Source organism: Salmo trutta, chromosome 14 (genome assembly GCF_901001165.1).
Source record: "Salmo trutta chromosome 14, fSalTru1.1, whole genome shotgun sequence".
Taxonomy (NCBI): Eukaryota; Metazoa; Chordata; class Actinopteri; order Salmoniformes; family Salmonidae; genus Salmo; species Salmo trutta.
In genome coordinates, this window is record NC_042970.1 from 59275798 (window position 1) to 59302625 (window position 26828).

At 46.3% G+C, this 26828-nt stretch overlaps 1 protein-coding gene across 1 annotated transcript in view; it reads left to right on the forward strand.

The window, feature by feature from the left end:
- Positions 1 to 19233, forward strand: part of LOC115208478 (EGF-containing fibulin-like extracellular matrix protein 1) — a 32981-nt gene extending 13748 nt beyond the window's left edge. The window contains exons 5-9 of the mRNA XM_029776561.1: positions 5941 to 6060; positions 6247 to 6366; positions 9428 to 9551; positions 14788 to 14980; positions 17060 to 19233. Coding sequence (XP_029632421.1) covers positions 5941 to 6060; positions 6247 to 6366; positions 9428 to 9551; positions 14788 to 14980; positions 17060 to 17221 — 719 coding nt within the window. The 3' untranslated portion in view covers positions 17222 to 19233. The remainder of the gene's footprint in view (positions 1 to 5940; positions 6061 to 6246; positions 6367 to 9427; positions 9552 to 14787; positions 14981 to 17059) is intronic.
- The last annotated feature ends 7595 nt before the right edge of the window (positions 19234 to 26828 follow it).

A 26828-nucleotide genomic window follows, 5' to 3' on the forward strand; every position in this document is an offset into this window, starting at 1 on the left:
CTTTTATTTTTTGAATGAAAAAAGCACTTCACAAAGAAAACCAAACGACAGCCAAACAGTTCTGTCAGGTATCCTAACATACTAAACAGAAAACAACCACCCACAAAACCCAAAGGAAAACAGGCTGCCTAAGTATGGCTTCCAATCAGAGACAACGAAAGACAACTGCCTCTGATTGGAAACCATACTCGGCCACACATGGAAAATGAAACATAGAAACAGAAAACTAGAACAAATTCCCCTAGAGACAAACCAACCCCAAAACACACAAAACAACCCCCCTGCCACGCCCTGACCATTCTACTATGGCAAAATGACCCTTTTCAATGGTCAGGACGTGACAGGTGGCAACAAACACAGATTTGAGTCTATTTAAAATCACCTAAAAATTAGTGGCCTAAAAATAGAGTCACTTCAAAAGAGTCACCTAAAAATGAGCGGCTGCTTCCAGTAAGATTGCTTTAGGTAACAATATCCCTAACTCAATTGTGACAATGTTAGATGCATGTTAATTTTTGACAAGTTAGCTCTTCTTCAACTTTGTTTTCATTTTCATCTTGCGCAGCTCAAATGCCTGGAGAGGTTTGAGCCCCTTTTGTGTTAGAAGTGGACTAGGAAAACCCTAAGGAACTGTAATCACTGATTTGTAACTGAAAATATCATGTGAAGGCAAGGTTTCCACCCTATTGCTTTCATCAATCCAAACTGGTTAGATTAGTGATTTATCATTTCTCCCAGAGGAAGGAAGGACATATTTCTAAAGTATTGGAACAGAGCCTGATTATTCTATTGTTCAATACATTGACTGTAAGGTTCAATAGCAACTGGTTATTGAAGCACTACAAAGAGGAGACAACCAGCAGACACTGACTACAGCCAGAGAGGACTTTGGTGGTGGTGCATCCTTTCATCGCACATCTCATCCACCTCAGACATGGTCAGATAGATAGGTCTACCAAAACAGTAGTCACGACATCACTGCATGTGTGTACTTATGGGCTTTAGTCTTTAGCATTTGATTTGGTCTGAGGCATTTTCTTTCAGAAGCTTAGTTCCCTTGTTTACTCTCTTTCATAATTTCATCCCTCTTTTATCCCTATCAGAGCCCATTGAACACAAAGGAAGAGCTGTTGCCCTTCTCAAAACAGTAGTTTCTCATCCTGGATGTTGACATATTTGAAGGGGGGGGCTTCCCTCAGTAGTCCCCTTGCGATGAAACATTTTGAACCTGACACCTTGACGGAATCCGAATATATAGGGGTGCCTGGCACAGCATTCTTGCAAAAACACAGGGATCTTTGTAAACCAAGCTTTTTGTATGAAATGTGCTCGTTTTGGAGGCCGAGGGTGGGTGGGTGGGGGAATATATGTGCATAGACTGTAGTGCGGTAGTATTTCAACATTGTAGTTTTGGCAAATTCTGGCAAGAAGTACTGTATTTGAAGGTGTCATGTTCTTTGCACTCTTTCTGGCACAGTGTGTTAATTACACTACTTTGCTACATAAAACTCAAGTTTGATTTCAGGATTGGTTCACCTCTGTCAGCATGTCAACTTTTCACTGGTCTTAATTAATTTCTATGACAAAAAGGTTGTAGAGCGACAGTATCGTCACTTTTTCACCTCATACTGTACATGCTGAGTGGAGGCCAGCTTTGATCATTAGGGCTATTCACATCCCAATCCCGCTGCCACCAGCCAAAAGCAGGGTCAGCTGGTCTTTGTTAACTGGAAGTGTGTATAAGTGTGTGTGTGTGTGTGTGTGTGTGTGTGTGTGTGTGTGTGTGTGTGTGTGTGTGTGTGTGTGTGTGTGGGTGGTTGAAAGGGGAACTTGTTTACACAGACTTCTAGCCTCCAGGATGACATAATTCTCACATTCTGTCCATCACTGTCGTCAACAAATGAGTTACATCAGCAGGGTAAGAGTAGCCTGGTCTCAGATCTGTTTGTGCTGTCAATGACCATAGGATTCAGCAATAAATACAGCACAAACATATCTGGGAGCAGGCTAGGGGATCGGTGCGTTGAGCCTTAGAGCTTTCTGTTCAGACTTGGTGTTCTCTCCCACACATCTAACACCTCCAACTCCCTGTATATGAATCCCCTATTTTTAGTGCTTTGTATATAGAGACCACCCCGGAGTGGGATTGCAAGGGAACACTGTCTGTGTTCCATTCAGAAAAATGCTTTTGTTGAGCCAGGAAACGGAATATCAGGGGTCCGGACTGCAGAGTGTGTTTTGGAGCAACTTGTCCCATAAAATTTGGCCAATGTTATTTTTAGATAACACAAATAAATGGTAAAACATGTAGGGGGGTGACTGTGAAATAATTTTGACATGCAAACAATGTGCATTTTACATTGAATTCAGGAGTGAAATAACGTTGTACAAATCACAGAGTGATAATCCCCCACCCTCCCATTTCCACCCCTGGGTGTGCCCCCTGAATCATAATGAATAATAGTACCAAGCAAACAGAAGGTGTAACCAAATCAGGGGAATTCAGATGAAGTCTGCTTTTGTTGCATGAAGGTTCCTGGTGGAGAGCCAGACGCGAATACCAGGATGGAACATGGGAGCCTCACTGTGGTGGCATTCCGCATGCTCCTTCTGACGGCAGACGGCACGCTGGAGTCTCATGTGGGCATCGTTCCAAACCTCCTATGCGCGCCTGAACCACTTGTCCACCGCAGGTGCTTCGGGACCTGAGCCAGGGCTGGCTGATATCCCAGGACACACTGGAAGGGGGTCAGCCCGGTGGAGAAGTGACGCAGTGAATTCTGGGCATACCCCGCCCAGGGAAGGAACCGGCCCGTGAATTGGGGACCACGGCCGGAAAACCTGCTGGAACAGTGCCTCAGTGACCTGGAGAGCCGTAGGGAGACCAGAGAGAGGGATAAAATGACAGGATTTAGAGAATCTGTCCATAACAACCGTAATAGTAGTGAAACCATCAGAAGATGGGAGATCAGTGATGAAATCAATGGACAGATGAGACAAAGGCTGCTGAGGCACGGAAAGGGGAAGGAGTTTCTCTGCTGGAGCGTGCCGGGGAGATTTGGTTTGGGCAAATATGGAGCAGGAGTTGACGTCGTTGTGCACCAAGGTGGGTCACCAGTACTTAGCGGAGATGGATTGAATGGTGCGGGTGATACCGATCAACAGCCGATCCCTTACCTCCGTGGGAACGTAGCTGCGCTCCGGAGGGCAGGTAGCATGCGCGAGTTCCCTCTCCAGAGCCTGGCGGATGTCCACATCTACATGTCAAAGCACGGGGACAACGATTCGGGAGGGCGGAATGATATGTGCACTCAGGACAGGAACCTCTCCCGAATTGTGGAGATGGGACAGGGCATCGGCTTTGGTGTTCTTTGAACCTGGGCTGTATGATAGGGTGAAGTTGAAACTGGTGAAGAAAAGGGCCAACCTTGCTTGGCGCAGGTTCAGCCGCCTCACTGTCCGTATGTACTCCAGGTTCCGATGGTTGGTGAGGATGAGAAATGGGTCCTTGGCGCCCTCCAGCCAGTGTCTCTACTCTAGTGCCAACTTCACTGCCAGGAGCTCCCGGTCGCCGATGTCATAGTTCCTCTCTGCAGGAGAAGGTTTTTTTAGTAGTATGCACATGTATACAATTTTTGTGGGTAACCTTGGAGTTGTGACAGGACAGCCCCCACGCCCACTTCTGAGACGTCCACCTCCACCACAAGGGCAGCGTATGATCTGGTGTTTCAGCAACAGGGCTGAGGTGAAACACCCCTTCAGTAGGCGGAAGGCCTCATCGGCTGCAGGACTCCACACCAACTTACAGGGGTCACCCTTGAGGAGAGAGGAGAGGCGATGGAGCTGATGTTCTTAATGAAGTGACTGTAGAAGTTGGGAAACCCCAAAAACCGTTGTAGTCCCTTTATGGTGGTTGGGACTGGCCATGACCTGACTGCCTCAACCTTCCTTTCATCCATAACTACTCCCTGTGGGCTGATCCGGTATCCGAAGAAGGAGACAGCGGCCTGATGGAACTGGCACTTCTCCGCTTTGACGTACAGGTGGTTCTCCAGGAGGCGTCCCAGGACTACCCAGACGTGGGCGACGTGATCCTCCAAGATGGCTGAGTAGATCAGGATGTTGTCGATATACACGACCACCTGATGCCCAAACACCTCGTTCACGAATGCCTGGAACACCAATGGAGCATTTATTAATCCAGTACTCATAGTGCCCAGAAATCGTGCTGAAGGTCCAGTTTACTAAAAAATCGGGCCTCGCACAGCTGTTCGATGGCAGCCAGCACCAACGGGAGAGGGTAGCAGTACTTGGTGGTGATGGAATTGAGACCTCTGTAGTCGATGCACGGACATAGACCTCCCTCCTTCTTGGCCACGAAGAAGAAGCCTGCCGACGCAGGGGAAGTGGATGGGCGGATAAAACTCTGTTGGAGAGCCTCCTGGATGTACTCTTCCATGGCCTTGGTTTCAACCACTGACAGGGGGTAGACGAGGCTGTATGGAGGCGCAGAGTCTGCCAGCAGGTCGATGGCACAGGGGCGATGAGCAGGGAGACAGTTGGCACAGGTCTTGGAGCAAACCAACCGGAGATCCTGGTAAACCTCTGGGATGTTGGCCTGGAGGGCAACCACATGACTCTCGACTGACGTGGAACCACAGGGTAAGGGAAAGCAGGTATTTCGACATCCGTGTGCCCAGGCAGTGATCTCCATCCTCGACCAGGAGATGGTGGAGACGTGACTTTGGAGCCACGGGAGGATGAGGATGACTTTGTGTAGGGGTGCCTCGATGATGAGGAAGGGAGGGCTTTCTTGGTGCCGGGGTCCTACGGTGATAGTGAGTGGTGCTGTGATGTGTCTGATTGTGCCAGATCCCAGGGGTTGACTATCCAGTGCTTGAACCGGAAAAGGAGAGGAGTTCAAGTAACAGACACATCTCAACATCAACTGTTCAGAGGAGACTGAGTGAATCAGGCCTTCATGGTCAAATTGCTGTAAAGAAACCACTACTAAAGGACACTAATTAAAAGAAGAGACTTGCTTGGGACAATAAACACGAGTAATGGACATTAGACCGGTGCAAATCTATCCTTTGGTCTAATGAGTCCAAATTTGAGATGTTTGGTCTCAACCGCCATGTCTTTGTGAGACGCAGAGTAGGTGAACGGTTGATCTCCGCATGTGTGGTTCCCACTGTGAAGCATGAAGGAGGAGGTGTGATGGTGTGGGGGTGCTTTGCTGGTGACACTGTCAGTGATTTAGTTCAAATTCAAGGCACACTTAACCAACATAGCTACCACAGCATTCTGCAGCGATACGCCATCCCATCTGGTTTGCGCTTAGTGGGACTATCATTTGTTTTTCAACAGGACAATGACCCAACACACCTCCAGGCTGTGTAAGGGCTATTTGACCAAGAAGGAGAGTGATGGAGTGCTGCATCAGATGGCCTGGCCTCCACAATCACCCGACCTCAACCCAATTGAGATGGTTTGGGATTGGACTGCAGAGTGAAGGAAAAGCAGCCAAGAAGTGCTCAGCATATGTGGGAACTCCTTCAAGAATGTTGGAAAAGCATTCCAGGTGAAGCTGTTTGAGAGAATGCCAAGAGTGTGCAAAGTTGTCATCAAGGCAAAGGGTGGCTACTTTGAAGAATCTCAAATATAAAATATATTTTGATTTGTTTAACACTTTTTTGGTTACTACATGATTCCATATGGGTTATTTCATAGTTTTGATGTCTTCACTATTATTCTACAATGTAGAAAAATAGTAAGAATAAAGAAAAACCCCTGAATGAGTAGGTGTGTCCAAACTTTTGACTGGTAATGTAAATGCCAAGTTGTTCTCTCAGAATATCATAATGGATGACTTTCTCCACTTCCGCTCTGCCTTTCTGCAATTTCTCTTTCATTTATTAGTCCCTCCTTGTCTTGCAGATGTGAACGAGTGTGAGGGGAGCAACCCCTGTCAACACCAGTGCTACAACATCATGGGCTCCTTCATCTGCCAGTGTGAGCAGGGTTATGAGCTAGCCTCCAACCAAGCCTCCTGCCAAGGTACTGCAACTCAATATTAGGAAGGTGTTCCTAGGTATACTCAATGTATAATTTTCAGTACCTTAATGATAATGTATACTGCTACAATTTTACAATCCCCCCGCTCACACGCAATATTTTCTTTCCTGAGAAGTTTCTGTCAGACTCCCTTTAAGGGTTGACTGTGTAATATTTATCTATTCGTAGATATTGATGAATGCGCCTTCTCGAGTTACATGTGCCAGTGGCAGTGTGTGAATCAGCCCGGAGGGTATGTCTGTACCTGTCCCGAGGGATACCAGCTCCAAGGCAACCGAATGTGCCAAGGTAAATAGGCCTGTTTCAACTAGTAAAATATCTAGCCCTCTCTTACACCAGCAGGAAGTCGTACATCATAATAACGAATCTTAATACCTTTAACCTGAATCCCCAATGATAACTCATTGGCTTTAGGCCTAGGTTTTTAGTTGTATCTTGGTATAAAGTCAGTATAGACACTTGATTGATTAACTAACAGTCCATGAGATAGACATGATAGTTTGAAATGTAGTTTTAAGCTACGCATTGCTTGTTTACAAAGACTCAAAAGGCACTCGCACATCTGAGCAATCTTTCTGCAGGTGCATGGCAACAGTTGAAACAGGATGAAGGAAAAAGGAAACCGCACACTGCTCTTGATAGTATCACTGATATTTAATAAGCTTACGTATCGGCCTCGCGGCCTTCATCAGAGCTTTTGTGAATTTTCTGAAAACAGCACCTCTATGTAGACCTAGCACCACCCACATCCGTTCCACGCATGGAAAGGGGTTGGAGGCAAAGGAAAAGTAAATAAGTGCTACCAAACATAACAATATGCATTTCACAAACACTACAAAAGTGTATAAATAAGACGCATTAAACACATCCATAAAACCACAATGAGGACATAGCAAGTTTTCATTAATCATTGGGTACATCATACGAAAAACATCAGAGTAATCTTAAATAGGCACATAATTCTTGTTCAAATTCACAACATAACATACATAGGCATTTCATCATTAAGTCCTTTAGGAAATAATAAATAAAATCCTGAAGTGGTATCGATATATTGACGACTGTCACGTCCTGACCATAGTAAGTTGTTATTTTCTATGGTAGAGTAGGTCAGGGCGTGACAGGGGGTGTTTGTCTGTTTTGTATTTCTATGTTCAGTTTCTAGTTTTGTATTTCTATATTGGTTTTGTTTGGTATGATCTCCAATTAGAGGCAGCCGGTTGTCGTTGTCTCTAATTGGAGGTCATATTTAAGTTGATGTTTGTCCCACCTGTTTTTGTGGGTGATTAATTTGAGTATTGTGTTTTCTCTCTGCGTCACGGTTTGTTGTTTTTGTGTATTCAAGTATTTAGTGTATTGCATTTAGTTTCACGGTAAATAAAATATGTGGAATTATGAACACGCTGCATTTTGGTCCGATCCTTTGAACAGCAAATCACCCACCAAAAAAGGACCAAGCAGCGTGGTAAGGAGCAGCTGGAGGAATGGACTTGGGAGGAGATTTTGGATGGGAAAGGACCCTGGAGGCAGGCTGGGGAGTATCGTCGCCCGAGGGAGGAAATCAAAGCAGCAAAAAGGGAGCGACGATACTACGAGGCGCTATATGCACCGAGAGGCAAGGCTGAGAGGCAGCCCCCCCCCAAAATAGTTTTTTGGGGGGCATACGGGGAGTTTGGCGATGTCAGGGGGGAGACCTGATCTAACTTCCCGTGCTTATCGGAGAGAGCCGTGGAGTGAACCGGAGCCAGTCAAGGAGTCAAGCGCGGAGCTCGACGCAAGATTCCGGAGAGAGGTACTGGCATTGAGAGCACTGCAGAGCGGGCGTGCTGAGGAGTGAGTGGATGAACGAGCAATGGGTTATGGTGTGATGCGCACTATATCGCCCATACACACTCATAGCCCGGTGCGGTCGGTGCAAGCTCCTCACCAGTGTAGGGCGAAGATGATCATTCAGCCAGGAAGGAGTAGGCCTGCTCAGCATGCCTGGTCTCCAGTTCCCCTCCATAGTCCGGTACATCCTGTTCCTGCTCCCCGCACTCACCCTGAGGTGCGTGTTACCAGTCTGGCACCACCTAGGCCAGTCCCACGCATCAGACCTCCAGTGCGCATGCCAAGTCCGGAGTGTCTTGTTCCTGCTCCCTGCACTCGTCCTGAGGTGGGGGTTACCAGTCTGGCGCCACCCATGCCAGTACCACACATCAGGATTCCAGTGCACATTCCCAGTCCAGAGCTTCCGGCGACAGTTCCCCGTCCAGAGCTTCCGGCGACAGTTCCCCGTCCAGAGCATCCGGCGGCGTTTTTTAGTCCGGAACCTACTGAGACGGCCTCCAGTCCGGAGCCTCCGGCGACGCTCCCCAGCCCGGAGCCTTCGGCGGCGGCCTGCAGCCCAGAGCCTTCAGCGGCGGCCTGCAGCCCAGAACCTCAAGCGGTGGTCTGCAGCACAGAGCTTCCGGTAATGATTTACAGTCCGATTCCTCTGATAATGATCCACAGGCCGGTGTTACAGAAGCGGATGGATCTGCGGGCGTAACGGGGGTTACGCCCTGAGCTGGAGCCACCTCCGTTGCTGGAGGATCGGAGAGAGAGGAAGGTTCTGGGTGTAACACTAGAGCCGCCATAGACTTTTGTCACCCACCCTACCCTCCCTTTGGTTTTTGTTGTTGGGGGGGGGGTATTTGTTTTATGTAGGTGCGGTTGGAGTCCGCACCTTTGGGGGGGGGGTACTGTCACGTCCTGACCATAGTAAGTTGTTATTTTCTATGGTAGAGTAGGTCAGGGCGTGACAGGGGGTGTTTGTCTATGTTTTGTATTTCTATGTTCAGTTTCTAGTTTTGTGTTTCTATGTTGGTTTTGTTTGGTATGATCTCCAATTAGAGGCAGCCGGTTGTCGTTGTCAATAATTGGAGGTCATATTTAAGTTGATGTTTGTCTCACCTGTTTTTGTGGGTGATTAATTTTTGAGTAGTGTGTTTTCTCTCTGCGTCACGGTTTGTTGTTTTTGTGTATTCAAGTATTTAGTGTATTGCATTTAGTTTCACGGTAAATAAAATATGTGGAACTACGAACACGCTGCATTTTGGTCCGATCCTTTGAACAGCCGTGACAACAACATTTTTTGCATATAGGAAAATTCACAAAAGCTCTGACGAAGGCCGTGAGGCCGATACGTAAGCTTAATAAATATCAGTGATACTATCGAGCAGTGTGCGGTTTCCTTTTTCCTTCATCTTGTTTACAAAAACGAAAAGACCGTTGTACTTAGCTCATAAGCTTTTTAAAGTTATTTTCTTATTGAAATGACCATTGACAACATTTTCTCTCAGTAACTACATTTTCTCTCAATTAACAGACATAGATGAGTGTGAAACAGGAAACAACTGCCGCGAGGACGAGATGTGTTGGAACTACTTTGGTGGTTTCCGCTGCTACCCCAGGAACCCTTGCCACGAGCCCTATGTGAAGACAGGAGAGGGGTGAGTATGGTCTGGTGAAATCCATGATGATAATCACATGAGTGAACTTGACTGGGACCTGAAGTCTTAGTGGGCTAACACAGTCTTGTGGGGTGCAGGAGACCCAGGTTCAAATCAATGTCAGCAAGACAAAAGAGCTGATCGTGGACTACAGGAAACGGAGTCTGGAACCAACAGGACCCTGAACAGCTTCTACCTCAAGCCATACGACTGCTAAGTAGTTAGTTAAATAGTTAACCAAATAGCTACCCGGACTATCTGCATTGCCCCTTTTTTTGACCCATCACATACAGTGCCTTCAGAAAGTATTCACACCCCTTGACTTTTTCCACATTTTGTTATGTTAGAACCTGAGATTAAATTGAGATGTTTGGGTCAGTGGCTTACACACAATAGCCCATAATGTCAAAGTGGAATTATGTTTTTCCACATTTTTGCAAATTAATTACAAATAAAAAGCTGAAATGTCTTGAGTCAATAAGTATTCAATGCCTTTGTTATGGCAAGCCTAAATACTGCATGTGTCACGGTCGTCGTAATAGATGGACCAAGGCGCAGCGGGTACGTGAATGCTCATTTTTATTTATCCAAAACAAACACGAAAAACGATAAACTGACGACAAAACAGTCTTGTAGGCAATACAAGAAACAATCTCCCACAAACACACTCCTAAATATGGGACCTTCAATCAGAGGCAACGATAGACAGCTGCCTCCAATTGAAGGCCCCAATCCCCATTACCTAAACATAGAAATACAATACCCTAGCACAGACATAGAACTAACCAAAAAACCCTGGACTAATAAATCAAATACCCCTCTACATGAACACATACTCAAACACACCCCGAACCACATAAAACAAATACCCCCTGCCACGTCCTGACCAAACTATAAGAACAAATAACCCCTTTACTGGTCAGGGCGTGACAGTACCCCCCCCCCCCCCCCCCCCCCCCCCCCCAGGTGCATACCCCGGATGCACCTGAAAACAAAAATACCCAAAAAATAAACCCCTAAACTAAAGGGAGGGAAGGGAGGGTGGCTGCCGTCACCGACGGCTCCCGTGCTACACCCCCCCTCCCCAAACCTCCTACAGTGGAGGTGGCTTAGGCTCAGGCCTTAGTCCCCTACCTGACCAGTCCACCCCCACTGAATACCTCTGCCTGAAGCCTGTCACTGAGGACCCTGGACTGTACTCTGGGAGCCCCGGACTGTGGGACGACTCTGGGAGCTCCGGACTGTGGGACGACTCTGGGAGCTCCGGACTGTGGGATGACTCTGGGAGCTCCGGACTGTGGGACGACTCTGGGAGCTCCGGACTGTGGGACGACTCTGGGAGCTCCGGACAGTGGGCCGTCTCTCTTGGTTCCGGACTGTGGGCCGTCTCTCTTGGTTCCGGACTGTGGGTCGTCTCTCTTGGTTCCGGACAGTGGGCCGTCTCTCTTGGTACCGGACAGTGGGCCGTCTCTCTTGGTTCCGGACAGTGGGTCGTCTCTCTTGGTTCCGGACAGTGGGCCGTCTCTCCTGGTTCCGGACAGTGGGCTGTCTCTCTTGGTTCCGGACAGTGGGCCGTCTCTCTTGTTTCCGGACAGTCTGGACAAGGCACTGTTGCCGGAAGTTCTGGACGAGGCACTGTTGCCGGAAGTTCTGGACGAGGCACTGTTGCGGGAAGTTCTGGACGAGGCACTGTTACCGGACCCTCTGGACGAGGCACTGTCATCGGAAGCTCGGAACTGGGTTGACGCTCTGGAAGCCTGATGCGTGGGGCTGGTAGTGGAGGTACCAGACTGGGGACACGCACCTCAGGGCTAGTGCGGGGAGCAGGAACAGGACGTACTGGACTGGGCTGATGCACTGGAAGCCTAGTGCGTGGGGCTGGTACTGGAGGTATCAGACTAGGGACACGCACCCCAAGGCTAGTGCGAGGAGCGGGAACAGGACGTACTGGACTGGGCTGACGCACTGGAAGCCTGGTGCATGGGGCTGGCTTAGGGCGCACCAGACTAAGCACACGCACCACGGGGCTAGTGCGAGGAGCAGGAACAGGACGTACTGGACTGGGCTGATGCATTGGAAGCCTGATGCGTGGGGCTGGTAGTGGAGGTACCAGACTGGGGACACGCACCTCAGGGCTAGTGCGGGGAGCAGGAACAGGACGTACTGGACTGGGCTGATGCACTGGAAGCCTAGTGCGTGGGGCTGGTACTGGAGGTATCAGACTGGAGACACGCACTTCAAGGCTAGTGCGAGGAGCGGGAACAGGATACACTGGACCGTTAAGATGCATTGGCGGTCTTGAGCGCAGCACTGGCTCCACCCTTACTGGCTGGATGCCCACTTCCCCCTGGCAAATGCAGGGCGCTGGCACTGCGCACACCGGCCTGAAAATACTTGGCCTCGCCACAGTACGCATTACCACGAAGCACGGGACCTGTCCAGTCATAGTTTGCCTCAAAAAAGCACGGGGATTTGGCTTGGGGCTTAATCCTCGCCCAGCCAAACTACCCGTGTGCCCCCCCAATTTTTTTTTATTGGGGCTGCCTCTCAGGTTTGAACGCCAACCGTGTACCCCTGTAACATTTCCCGGTCCTCTTTCACCTTCCTCCATGGGCCCACTCCGGCTTTAATCTCCTCCCAGGTCCACGACTCCCGATAGTCCACCTGTTGCTCCTTCCTCCGCTGCTTGGTCCGTGGTTGGTGGGAGATTCTGTCACGGTCGTCGTAATAGATGGAGCGGGTACGTGAATGCTCATTTTTATTTATCCAAAACAAACACGAAAAACGATAAACTGACGACAAAACAATCTCCCACAAACCCCAAAACAAACACACTCCTATATATATGACCTTCAATCAGAGGCAACGATAGACAGCTGCCTCCAATTGAAGGCCCCAATCCCCATTACCTAAACATAGAAATACAATACCCTAGCACAGACATAGAACTAACCAAAAAAACCCGGACTAATAAATCAAATACCCCTCTACATGAACACACTCAAACACACCCTGAACCACATAAAACAAATACCCCCTGCCACGTCCTGACCAAACTATAAGAACAAATAACCCCTTTACTGGTCAGGACGTGACAGCATGTTAAGGAGTAAAAATGTGCAAGTCACATAATACATTGCATGGACTCACTCTGTATGCAATAATAGTGTTTAACATGATTTTTGAATGACTACCTCGTCTCTGTATTCCACACATACATTTATCTGTAATGTCCCTCAGTCAAGCAGTGCATTTCAAACACAGATTCAACCACAAAGACCAGGGAGGTGTTCCTATTTATAGATGTGTAAAAAAAGAAGCAGACATTGAATGTCCCTTTGAGCATGGTGAAGTTATTAATTACACTTTGGATGGTGTATCAGTACACCCAGTCACTACAAAGATACAGGCGTCCTTCCTAACTCAGTTGCCGTAGAGGAAGTAAACCGCTCAGGGATTTTACCATGAGGCCAATAGTGACTTTAAAACAGCTGCAGAGTTTAATTGCTGTGATAGGAGAAAACTGAGGATGGATCAACAACATTGTAGTTACTCCATAATAATAACCTTGTTCACAGAGTGAAAAGAAGGAAACCTGTACAGAATAAAAAATGTATACAATGTGTTATTTTTGGGGCAAATCCAAACCCAATACAACACATTACTGAGTACCACTCTCCATATTTTCAAGCATAGTGGTGTCTGCATCATGTTATGGGTATGTTTGTAATCATTAAGGACTGGGGAGTTTCAGGATTAAAAAAAAATGGATTGGCGCTAAGCACAGGCAAAATCTTAGAGGAAAACCTTGTTCAGTCTGCTTTCCACCAGACACCCCCTTCCAGCAAAACAATAACCGAAACACAAGGCCAGATCTATACTAAAGTTGCTTACCAAGAAGACAGTGAATGTTCCTGAGTGGCCGACTTACAGTTTTGACTTAAGTTTATACTTTAATCTATGGCAAGACCTGAAAATGCTTGTCTAGGAAACGATCAACAACCAATTTGACAGAGCTTAAAAAATATTTTTGAAAAGAATAATGGGCAGATGGTGCAGAATCCAAGTGTGGAAAGCTCTTGGAGACTTGCCCAGCTGTAATCAATGCCAAAGGGGTTTTTACAAAGTATTGACTCAGGGGTGTAAATACTTGTGTAAATGAGATATTTCTGTGTTTCATTTTCAATAAATTTGCAAACATTTCTAAAAACATGCTTTCACTTTGTCATTATGGGGTATTGGGTGTAGGTGGGTGAGAGGAAAATAATCAATTGAATCCATTTTGAATTCGGCCTGTAAAACAACACATTTTGAATAAGTCAATGAGTATGAATACTTTCTGAAGGCACTGTACTCTGCTGCTAATGTTTCTTATTTATCCTGTTGCCTAGTCACGTTATTCCTAGTTATATGTACATATCTACCTCAGTTACCTCGTACCCCTGCACATCGACTCGGTACTGGTACCCCGTGTATATAGCCAAGTTATCCTTAGTCATTGTGTGTTTTATTATTACTTTTATTATTACGTGTTATTACTTTTCTATTGTTTCTATATTTTCTTTCTCTCTGCATTGTTGGGAATTAATTATTTCACTGTTAGTCTACACCTGTTGTTTACGAAGCATCTGACGAATAACATTTGATTTGATTTTGAGGATACCTTTGCCCGTGCGCTAAACAACTTTACGCATGTGTTACTTTATGCAACAACAAAAACATTTACACAGCTGCTGCTCCCCCGCTGCTCCCTCACTCAACCTTCCCGTTAATTCTAAAACATTCCCCAAAATTAGGAGGACATGATCGGCATGATGTAAACTAATTTGTCTGTTGTAAGGTTAAGATTACATCATTTCAAATATAAGCAGGAGGCAGCCAGGCAGTATAAGTAGTGTTATTTTTCCCACTTTTCAGTCAGTATGTAGGCTACGACTTAAGTTACACACATTGGTGGGGAGTTACAGACAGCAGGGACCACATGGATAAAAGTGTCAGCTAAAATGACCTCATAGCTAAAACCACATGTATTAAAGTGCTAAAATGACCATTTACACAAACCACATGGACCACATCAATAAAAGTGCTAGCTAAAAAAAACACATACTGTAGACAAAACCACAAGGACCAGATTGATAAAGTGTCTGCTAAAATGACCACGTATATGCCACATGTATAAAAGTATCTGCTAACATGACCACATCCAATGGTTCTCTCTGTCTCTGCATGTCTGTAGGCGTTGCAGCTGCCAGTCGCTCACAATTTGCCTAGGCCTGCCGCCGTCCATCGTCTACAAGTACATGAGCATCTCGTCGGAGCGCTCGGTCCCAGCCGACATCTTCCAGATCCAGGCAACGAGCATCTACCCTAACATGCACAATACTTTCAGGGTCAAGTCTGGCAACGAGGGAGGGGAGTTCTTCCTCAGGGTGAGCCCAGAGATGTTTCAGTCACTCACCAGGCATTAACGTTACCATCATGTCAGATGGTGTCAGCATTTGTCACTTGCTTTTTGGTAGCGTAATTGAATGATCTCTCGTCTACTGTGTCATTTAAACACTTATTTAAAGTAGCTGTTGGTTTCAGATGTTTTGGGCGCCCTTTGCTATTTAGGGAATATCTTGTGAGATTGGATTTTGAGTGGACAGTCCCTTTAATGAAATAATCTTTTGACTTCCCCTGATTGCTATCCCTTACCCTTAAATGGATAGCTCACACACATTTCCCACTTACATCATTATTATTGGATACCTAAAAAATAGTTTATAGGTAGGTTTGAAGTTAATATTCTAATATTCGTACCAACAATTATGCTAATTTTACCGGCAGTGGTGTGTTTCCATCAAACTGACTTCTTGCAACTAAAAAGCTGTGCATAATGACATAGTGCACATAAAAAGGTACTTTGTCGTGTACCTTTTAATTTACAGAATAAAAAACAGTTCTGTGTTTCCATCCCACTTTGAACTTTGTCGATAGTGTTGGCACAATCGCAGACTTTTTAACAGCCAGCTCGTAGATACTGCACATAGTGCAGAGGATACATGATGAGATTATGGATAAGCGCGAGATCATTTTTATTTGTCAATTGGCAGCCAAGCACCGATCATCATGTCACCAGCATACAAATGAAGACCCTCGATATTTATTGGAAAGGAGCATCAAGGAAAACAGAAAGGGAAACGCTACACACTGCTGCTCATGCTCCCAGGTGATATTTATTTACAACAACGTTTCGACCCTTAGGTCTTCATCAGGCATCCATATCCCAGGTGGTGGTGGGAGGTCCTATATATATATATATACCAATACTTATCTAATATATATATATATATATATAGGGGCAGTACTCAGTGACATCACTTCCTGAAACAGGAGGTAAAAAATGTAGTTTCACAATATTAACATTCAATGTATTAAAATATATGATCATGCACAGGGAATGTGATCAATATTTACAGTAATATGAATACACATAAAATATTCAATTAGGATTAAAAAACAACACAATTTAGACATATTGAAACTATAAAAGTCAAACTCCTCTCAATGTCCCCTCCCCTGTGTGACATATTGACCATTTATATTCCAATAAATCTCAGAGAACTAATAGGATGTCCAGCTTGTTCAAAATGAGCAGCAACCAGATTTTTTGTCTCACCTGTCCGTATATTTCTGTGCTGCTCACTGATGCGTGTCTTAAGGCTTCTAAGGGTTTTCCCTATATAAAACAGACCACAAGGGGACATTTCAACATTTAAATAACATTGATGCAGCTTAATGTACAAATGCAACTCATTTACCCATCCCCGCACAGGACAAAGATTTAAGATCAAGGGCCTGATTACCTGCATGTCCACCAATGTTATTTACATGTTGAAATGTCCTTGTGGTCTGTCTTACATGGGGAAAACCCTGTAGCCTAATAAACTGTGGCGTTTTCCTTTCTGTTTTCCTTGAGTTTGCCTACAACTCCAGCACCTGCGGAAAGTACCTGGATGTGCGTATGTTCTTCAGCTTTTGTAAAGGAGCATCAAGCTCGTCACTCTGAACTTTCACCACTCTGTAAAATGTACCAATACTTATCTAATCTGCAGCCTAATAAACTGTGCATGTTTTTCCAAGTTGTAGTAGAAGGACCATACAACATAGCGTCTTGTGCAAAAAATGCGCAAAAAAAAGGGTTTTCACTGCCATTTGTCGCATTATCTATTTCACTGACAGAAATGATTCACCCCGGTCTAGCGTATTTTGTTCTATCAACATTTTAGTAATGTTTATTGACAATTGCTGTTTCCATCAGACGTGGTGTGCATTGTTTTATCCAACAGGTACTTTACTCGCATAAAAATGGTTGGATGGAAGCATGTTTTGTGGGCCTGGAGGGTCAGCGACCCCAGATTTGTACATTAGTATTAACCTCAATGTGTGTAAAATAATGGTAGTGGTAGGACCCTTGTTAGCATCCTCAGAACATGCTAACCTAAATAATCCTTTTAACCTACCAGCGCTCCAGTAACGTCAGTGCCATGCTGGTGATGACCAAGCCGCTGACCGGACCGCGAGAGCACGTGGTTGACCTGGAGATGGTCACCCACAACAATGTCCTCAACTACCGCTCCAGCTCTCTGCTCCGGCTCACCATCATCGTGGGACCCTATGCCTTCTAAGTTCCAGTTACAAATTCCTCTTAGGCACAGATCTTAAATCAGTTTACCCGTCCCCATATCTCATATTATCCATTAGAGGATAAAAGGCAAAACTGGCCTTAGATCAGTGGCTAGGGGCACTTTCATCCTATTCAGCCCTCTTACTCCCTCCCAGACCCTCACAAGGCCTAACACTCTCTGTACTGCTTGGATCTAATAGAGATATCCACATACTCCCTGCAAGGGTTTCCCATTCATGGTCCTTGTCCTGTGTTGGCTAGTTTTCATTCAAATGGATGGCTGTATAAATTGGGATTGAATGTATATTGTCTGATCTGCTGGTTGAGCACTGGACTGGGTGAAATTGTTTTGTTTTAGCTCAAAGCGTGTAGTCCTTTCTTGGAGAAGAAACCATTGGATAATTGCAGTGAAAACCAACACACACACACAGCACATACTGGAGGAGCAGGAGGGTGAAATAACCAGGCCACGATATAGTCACTTTATGCATCACTGGCTAATGATAACATTGTAAGAGCATAACGTGACTTAAATTGAACACAACTCTTTCTTACTCATCCTTTGCTAAATATACGTATTGCACTGTAATAGGAGAATGAGTTCTCGTCACATTGAAATCGTTGTGAAATCGCTCAACATTAGTCTAGTCAAGATGTGTTTTCCTGCAGAGAAATTACCAGTGTTTGAGATCACACTTGCCCTTTTAACTTTTACCATAGTTGCCAAGTGAGGTTCACAATCACATCATATCCCCTTTAAGATCACTGATTTTGTTTGTTTGGAGAGCTTTTCATTTATGTAGTTGAAAAGAAACGTACAGTAATGCAATGTGATGTCAATATAAATACCAATTGTCTTTGAAAAGAGACATATCTGTTTCAGTTTTCTTGAAGAGAGAGAATCTCTATTGGACGGACTATGAGCTTCTGACCAAATTACGTGAGATTTTAGTTCTGGGTTAACCAATATTAGAAGAGAGACAAAGGCACTTAAAACAGTCAAGCTTATTGGAGAAGTGTGATTTATTGGGTTACAAGTATAGTGATTTGGTGAGGACTGTGATGGAACAGTTTGCAGTGTGTAGTAATCTAATGGCATCCTTAACGAATGGAAATGTATGATCACGTCAACCCTCATCGGAGAGTTGCTCGGCAACCTCTGTCCAATGGGAATAAAGCAATAATGCTTTTGGACGCAAAAGGGATATTTTCACGAAATCATTGGCAGTGTTGTTTGGTCATATTGGCAGGGGAATTGTTGCTTAACATGTCTGTATGTGTGCCAGAGTGCCTCTTGATCCTGCACAGAATTTCCAGTCAACGATCTGCAACAAACAGTTAGTCAGGTCATTTCGACACAGAGTGCCTTTCATAATGAGTCATTGAATCACAATTTGAGATAACTCAGTTTTTTTTAGTAGAGGATTTGACTCCATGAGACTTTCTAAATAAATGTCATGCTTGACAATCAACAAGGAAGCTCAATTGAATCAAAAGGTTCCCACTTCGAATAACATGCAATTTCAACTGTGTATGTACGATATATAGGTACGTACAGTGTAATTACAGTATTGCATATCTCTGTGGTTTTAACAGTCAATTTGAGCAAATGTATGTTTATAAAAACTGTTAAAGAGGTAACAGTTGTAACAGTTGTAGACCTACCATAAATAGCAATGTGTACCTACACTGCGGTTGCAATGTACCTGCCTATATAATATACCTATATAATTACCATGTAGATACATAGTTCTGGCAACAATATTATGTGGAAACAAATGTGGCTACATTCCAATATGAAAATGATTTATTGGGGTGATAATAAAATGTAATTAAAGACTGAAAATTGCCAATATAAATGTATGTCTTATTTTATACGAAGGAAGTCCACGTGTAGCTCTAATATATAAAACATTCATGCGACTTAACATTGTTAGAAATATTTCCACCAAGCACAGGTTTGTCACAGCTTTTAAGAATATTTACTTTTTTTTTTTAAATAAAAGATACATTTAACTTTGTCTTCGTCATGTACTGTTATTTATTCAAAATAAAGATCCAGTAAGCATACTTGAAGGAATAGATAGTTTTATTATTGTCATATTACAAATGGACAACAACAATAGTCCATATCTGTGCATCATACTTTTGCCTTCATTTCCCAGTGCATTTCTATCTGCACTGTCCACAGTTTGTCCACTGAGCTGCTCTCCTGTTTTCTCTTGGACTAGAGTATAGTTAACGCATCATTTCATTATTTTAGTCCCCATGCCACATTTTAGATATGACATACTAACTAGACACTTTACATTAAGCAGAATCAATTATAAAGTGTGTGGGCAGGATGGTTCAATTATGGTGGTATTTGGGCATGGCATTTTGGGATAAAAAAAATTATTTATACTGCCATTATCAGGCCCATTATCAGCAATCATCACTCCTGTGTTCCAATGGCACGTTGTGTTAGCTAATCCAAGTTTATCATTTTAAAAGGCTAATTGATCATTACAAAACCCTTTTGCAATTATGTTAGCACAGCTTAAAACTGTTGTCCTGATTAAAGAAGAAATAAAACTGGCCGTCTTTAGACTAGTTGAGTATCTGTGTCACGACTTCCGCCGAAGTTGGTCCCTCTCCTTGTTCGGGCGGCATTCGGTGGTCGAAGTCACCGACCTTCTTGCCATCGCTGATCCTCTTTTCATTTTCCTTTGGTTTTGTCTTGTCTTCCATCACACCTGGTTCCAATCCCATCAATTACATGTTGTGTATTTAATCCTCTGTTCCCCCTCATGTCCTTGTCGGTGATTGTTTATTGTAAGTGCTTGTGCACGTCTGTCCTGGTGTGCGTCGGGGTATGTACCCATTATTTGATTGTTCTGTTTTCCGGTGGTTTTTTTTGTTATTAAACTGCGCCGTTTGGAAAAACAGTTTTTGCTCTCCTGCGTCTGACTTCTCTGCCGCCAATACGCACCCCTTACAGAATCACCGACCCGACTATGGAGTCAGCAGGAGCAGGCACCCCGGGTATAGGGGTGGAGGAGCGCGTCCGGGAGCACACAGCAATGCTCTACCATCTTGGCACTGACATGGACCGCGTTGTCTAGACTATGGACCGCTGGGAGAGACAGGGAGTTCTTCCAGCGCCTCCACCAGCACAACCGGGGTCTCCTCTGAGCACCCCTCTTCCTCCTGGTTCTAGTGGGATTCGTCTCTCCCTGCCCCAGGAATACGCCGGAAAGGCTGCGAACTGCCAGGGGTTCCTTCTTCAACTGGACCTATACCTGGCCACCGTCCACCCGGCTCCATCGGGCCGTGAGAGGGTGTCCGCCCTCGTCTCGTGCCTCACCGGGAAAGTCCTGGAGTGGGCCAACGCCGTGTGGAGAGAGGGAGATGCGGCGTTGGACCAGTTTGAGGAGTTCACCCGCCGTATCCGGGCAGTCTTCGACAACCCGCCCGAGGGTAGAGTGGCGGGTGAGTGCCTCTTCCATATGAGGCAGAAGACGAGAAGCGCCCAGGAGTTCGCCCTGGAGTTTAGAACCCTGGCTGCCGGCGCGGGATGGAGCGACAGGGCCCTGATCGTCCATTACCGTTGCAGTCTGCGCGAGGACGTCTGTCGGGAGTTGGCCTGCAGAGACACCACCCTCACTTTCGACTAGCTGGTGGACATGTCCATCTGGCTGGACAACCTGCTGGCTACCCACGGACGTTCTGATCGGGGTCTGATGGCTCCATCCTCCCGCACCCCCTCTCCGATACCCATGGAGCTGGGAGGGGCGGTGCACAGGGAGACCGGAAGGGGTTCCAGCTCGTGCACCATCTGTGGCCGCAGAGGTCACACTGCCTGTCGGTGCCGGGTTGGTTCCTCTGGGGATCGAGGCAGCAGGCAGGGTGCTCTGGCGTCACCCCAGGTGAGCCAGCACCATTCTCACCCAGAGCCCTCTGTTGCGCATTCCCAGCATAAGGCGCTCGTCGATTCAGGCGCGGCTGGGAATTTTATTGATAGAGCGTTAGCCTATAGTTTAGGGATCCCCATTGTTCCCGTGGCTGTGCCTTTCCCCGTTCACGCCTTAGATAGTCGACCATTAGGGTCAGGGTTGATTAGGGAGGTCACCGCTCCTTTGGGCATGGTGACACAGGGGGGTCACAAGGAGGGAATTAGTCTCTTCCTTGTTGACTCTCCTGCGTTTCCCGTGGTGCTGGGCCTACCCTGGTTAGCGTGTCATAACCCCACTGCTTCTTGGCCACAGAGGGTTCTCACGGGGTGGTCGCGAGAGTGCACAGGTAGGTGTTTAGGGGTTTCCGTTGGTGCTACTACGGTTGAGAGTCCAGACCAGGTCTCCACCGTGCGCATTCCCCCAGAATATGCAGATTTGGCTCTCGCCTTCTCTAAAAAGAAGGCGACTCAATTACCACCTCATCGACGGGGCGATTGTGCGATAAATCTCCTGGTAGATGCACTTCCCAGGAGTTATGTGTATCCCCTCTCACAGGCAGAGACGGAGGCTATGGAAATATATGTCTCCGAATCCCTGCGTCAGGGGTACATTCGGTCCTCCACTTCACCCGCCTCCTCGAGTTTCTTTTTTGTGAAGAAGAAGCAGGGAGGTCTGCGCCCGTGTAGTGACTATTGGGGTCTGAATCAGATCACTGTGAGGTATAGTTACCCACTACCGCTCATAGCCACAGCGATAGAGTCAATGCACGGGGCGCGCTTCTTCACCAAACTAGATCTCAGGAGCACTTACAACCTGGTGCGTATCCAGGAGGGAGACAAGTGGAAGACGGCTTTCAGTACCACCTCAGGGCACTATAAGTACCTCGTCATGCTGTACGGATTGATGAATGCGCCATCAGTCTTCCAAGCCTTTGTAGACGAGATTTTCAGGGACCTGCATGGGCAGGGTGTGGTGGTGTATATTGATGACATTTTGATATACTCCGCTACATGCACCGAGCATGTGTCCCTGGTGCGCAGGGTGCTTGGTCGCCTGTTGGAGCATGACCTGTACGTCAAGGCTAAGAGGTGGCTGTTCTTCCAACAGTCCGTCTCTTTCCTAGGGTATCGCATTTCCCACCTCAGGGGTGGAGATGGAGAGTGACCGCGTTACAGCCGTGTGTAATTGGCCGACTCCCACCACAGTAAAGGAAGTGCAGCGGTTCTTAGGGTTTGCCAACTACTACTGGAGGTTTATCCGGGGTTTGGTCAGGTAGCGGCTCCCATTACCTCACTGCTGAAGGGGGGCCCGGTACGCTTGCAGTGGTCAGCTGAGGCGGACAGGGCTTTTAGTCACCTGAGGGCTCTGTTTACCTCGGCTCCCATGCTGGCCCATCCAGATCCTTCTTTGGCGTTCATAGTGGAGGTGGACGCGTCCGAGGCTGGGATAGGAGCGGTGCTCTCTCAGCGTTCGGGTATGCCACCGAAGCTCTGCCCCTGTGCCTTCTTCTCGAAGAAGCTCAGCCCGGCGGAGCAAAGCTATGATGTAGGGGACCGGGAGCTGTTGGCTGTCATCAAGGCCTTGAAGGCGTAGAGACATTGGCTTGAGGGGGCTAGACACCCTTTTCTCATCTGGACTGACCACCGCAATCTGGAATACATCCGGGCAGCGAGGAGATTGAACCCTCACCAGGCAAGGTGGGCCATGTTTTTCACCCGTTTTGTGTTTACCCTTTCCTACAGACCAGGCTCCCAGAACGTTAAGGGAGACGCATTGTCCAGGCTGTATGACACAGAGGAGCGGCCCATGGATCCCACTCCCATACTCCCCGCCTCCGGCCTGGTGGCGCTGTGTGGGAGCTGGACACGGACATTGAGCAGGCGTTACGTGCAGAGCCCACTCCAGTCCAGTGTCCCGCTGGGCGTCTGTACGTCCCGTCTGCTGTTCGTGATCGGTTGATCTATTGGGCCCACACGTCACCCTCCTCTGGTCATCCTGGGATTGGTCGGACAGTGCGCTGTTTGAGCGGGAGGTACTGGTGGCCTACCTTGGCTAAGGGCGTGAGGGTTTATGTTTCCTCCTGCTCGGTGAGTGCCCAGTGTAAGGCTTCGAGGCACCTACCCAGAGGTAAGCTACACCCCTTACCCGTTCCACAGCGGCCTTGGTCGCACCTGTCGGTGGATTTTCTGACTGATCAAATCAAATCAAAGGTATTTATATAGCCCTTCTTACATCAGCTGATATCTCAAAGTGCTGTACAGAAACCCAGCCTAAAACCCCAAACAGCAAGCAATGCAGGTGTAGAAGCACGGTGGCTAGGAAAAACTCCCTAGAAAGGTCAAAACCTAGGAAGAAACCTAGAGAGGAACCAGGCTATGAGGGGTGGCCAGTCCTCTTCTGGCTGTGCCGGGTGGAGATTATAACAGAACATGGCCAAGATGTTCAAATGTTCATAAATGACCAGCATGGTCAAATAATAATAATCACAGTTGTCGAGGGTGCAACAAGTCAGCACCTCAAGAGTACATGTCAGTTGGCTTTTCATAGCCGATCATTGAGAGTATCTCTACCGCTCCTGCTGTCTCTAGAGAGTTCAAAACAGCAGGTCTGAGATAGGTAGCACGTCCGGTGAACAGGTCAGGGTTCCATAGCCGCAGGCAGAACAGTTGAAACTGGAGCAGCAGCACGGCCAGGTGGACTGGGGACAGTAAGGAGTCATCATATCAGGTAGTCCTGAGGCATGGTCCTAAGGCTCAGGTCCTCCGAGAGAAAGAAAGAAAGAGAAAAAGAGAGAATTAGAGAGAGCATACTTAAATTCACACAGGACACCGGATAAGACAGGAGAAATACTCCAGATATAACAGACTGACCCTAGCCCCACGACACATAAACTACTGCAGCATAAATACTGGAGGCTGAGACAGGAGGGGTCAGGAGACACTGTGGCCCCATCCGACGATACCCCCGGACAGGGCCAAACAGGAAGGATATAACCCCACCCACTTTGCCAAAGCACAGCCCCCACACCACTAGAGGGATATCTTCATCCACCAACTTACCATCCTGAGACAAGGCCGAGTATAGCCCACAAAGATCTCCGCCACGGCACAACCCAAGGGGGGGCGCCAACCCAGACAGGAAGACCACGTCAGTGACTCAACCCACTCAAGTGACACACCCCTCCTAGGGATGGCATGGAAGAACACCAATAAGCCAGTGACTCAGCCCCTGTAATAGGGTTAGAGGCAGAGAATCCCAGTGGAGAGAGGGGAACCGGCCAGGCAGAGACAGAAAGCGCGGTTCGTTGCTCCAGAGCCTTTCTGTTCACCTTCACACTCCTGGGCCAGACTACACTCAATCATAGGACCCACTGAAGAGATGAGTCTTCAGTAAAGACTTAAAGGTTGAGATCGAGTCTACATCTCTCACATGGGTAGGCAGACTATTCCATAAAAATGGAGCTCTATAGGAGAAAGCCCTGCCTCCAGCTATTTGCTTAAAATTCTGGGGACAATTAGGAGGCCTGCGTCTTGTGACCGTAGTGTACGTGTAGGTATGTACGGCAGGACCAAATCGGAAAGATAGGTAGGAGCGAGCCCATGAAATGCTTTGTAGGTTAGCAGTAAAACCTTGAAATCAGCCCTTGCCTTAACAGGAAGCCAGTGTAGGGAGGCTAACACTGGAGTAATATGATCACATTTTTTGGTTCTAGTCAGGATTCTAGCAGCTGTATTTAGCACTAACTGAAGTTTATTTAGTGCTTTATCCGGGTAGCCGGAAAGTAGAGCATTGCAGTAGTCCAACCTAGAAGTAACAAACGCATGGATACATTTTTCTGCATCATTTGTGGACAGAAAGTTTCTGATTTTTGCAATGTTACGTAGATGGAAAAAAGCTGCCCTTAAAACAGTCTTGATATGTTCTTCAAAAGAGAGATCAGGGTCCAGAGTAATGCTGAGGTCCTTCACAGTTTTATTTGAGGCGACTGTACAACCATCAAGATTAATTGTCAGATTTAACAGAAGATCTCTTTGTTTCTTGGGACCTAGAACAAGCATCTCTGTTTTGTCCGAGTTTAAAAGTAGAAAGTTTGCAGCCATCCACTTCCTTATGTCTGAAACACAGGCTTCTAGCGAGGGCAATTTTGGGGCTTCACCATGTTTCATTGAAATGTACAGCTGTGTGTCATCCGCATAGCAGTGAAATTTAACATTATGTTTTCGAATGACATCCCCAAGAGGTAAAATATATAGTGAAAACAATAGTTGGCCGTAAAACCGAACCTTGAGGAACTCCGAAATTTACAATTGCTTTGTCAGAGGACAAACCATTCACAGAGATAAACTGATATCTTTCCGACAGATAAGATCTAAACCAGGCCAGAACTTGTCCGTGTAGAACAATTTTGGTTTCCAATCTCTCCAAAAGAATGTGGTGATCGATGGTATCAAAAGCAGCACTAAGATCTAGGAGCACGAGGACAGATGCAGAGCCTCGGTCTGACATCATTAAAAGGTCATTTACCACCTTCACAAGTGCAGTCTCAGTGCTATGATGGGGTCTAAAACCAGACTGAAGCGTTTCGTATACATTGTTTGTCTTCAGGAAAGCAGTGAGTTGCTGCGCAACAGCTTTTTCTAAAATTTAGAGAGGAATGGAAGGTTCGATATAGGCCGATAGTTTTTTATATTTTCTGGGTCAATGTTTGGCTTTTTCCAGAGAGGCTTTATTACTGCCACTTTTATTGAGTTTGGTACACATCCGGTGGATAGAGAGCCGTTTATTATGTTCAACATAGGAGGGAATAGGGTCCAGTATGCAGCTTGAAGGTTTAGAGGCCATGATTATTTTCATCATTGTGTCAAGAGATATAGTACTAAAACACTTTAGTGTCTCCCTTGATCCTAGGTCCTGGCAGAGTTGTGCAGACTCAGGACAACGGAGCTTTGGAGGAATACGCAGATTTAAAGAGGAGTTCGTAATTTGCTTTCTAATGATCATGATCTTTTCCTCAAAGAAGTTCATGAATTTATTACTGCTGAAGTGAAAGCCATCCTCTCTTGGGGAATGCTGCTTTTTAGTTAGCTTTATGACAGTATCAAAAATACATTTTGGATTGTTCTTATTTTCCTCAATTAAGTTGGAAAAATAGGATGATCGAGCAGCAGTGAGGGCTCTTCGATACTGCACGGTACTGTCTTTCCAAGCTAGTCGGAAGACTTCCAGTTTGGTGTGGCGCCATTTCCATTCCAATTTTCTGGGAGCTTGCTTCAGAGCTTGTGTATTTTCTGTATACCAGGGAGCTAGTTTCTTATGACAAATGTTTTTAGTTTTTAGGATTGCAACTGCATCTAGGGTAAAAAGTTAATTGAGTTCCTCAGCTAGGTGGTTAACTGATTTTTGTCCTCTGATGTCCTTGGGTAGGCAGAGGGAGTCTGGAAGGGCATCAAGGAATCTTTGGGTTGTCTGAGAATTTATAGCACGACTTTTGATGCTCCTTGGTTGGGGTCTGAGCAGATTATTTGTTGCGATTGCAAACATAATAAAATGGTGGTCCGATAGTCCAGGATTATGAGGAAAAACATTAAGATCCACAACATTTATTCCACGGGACAAAACTAGGTCCAGAGTATGACTGTGGCAGTGAGTAGGTCCAGAGACATGTTGGACAAA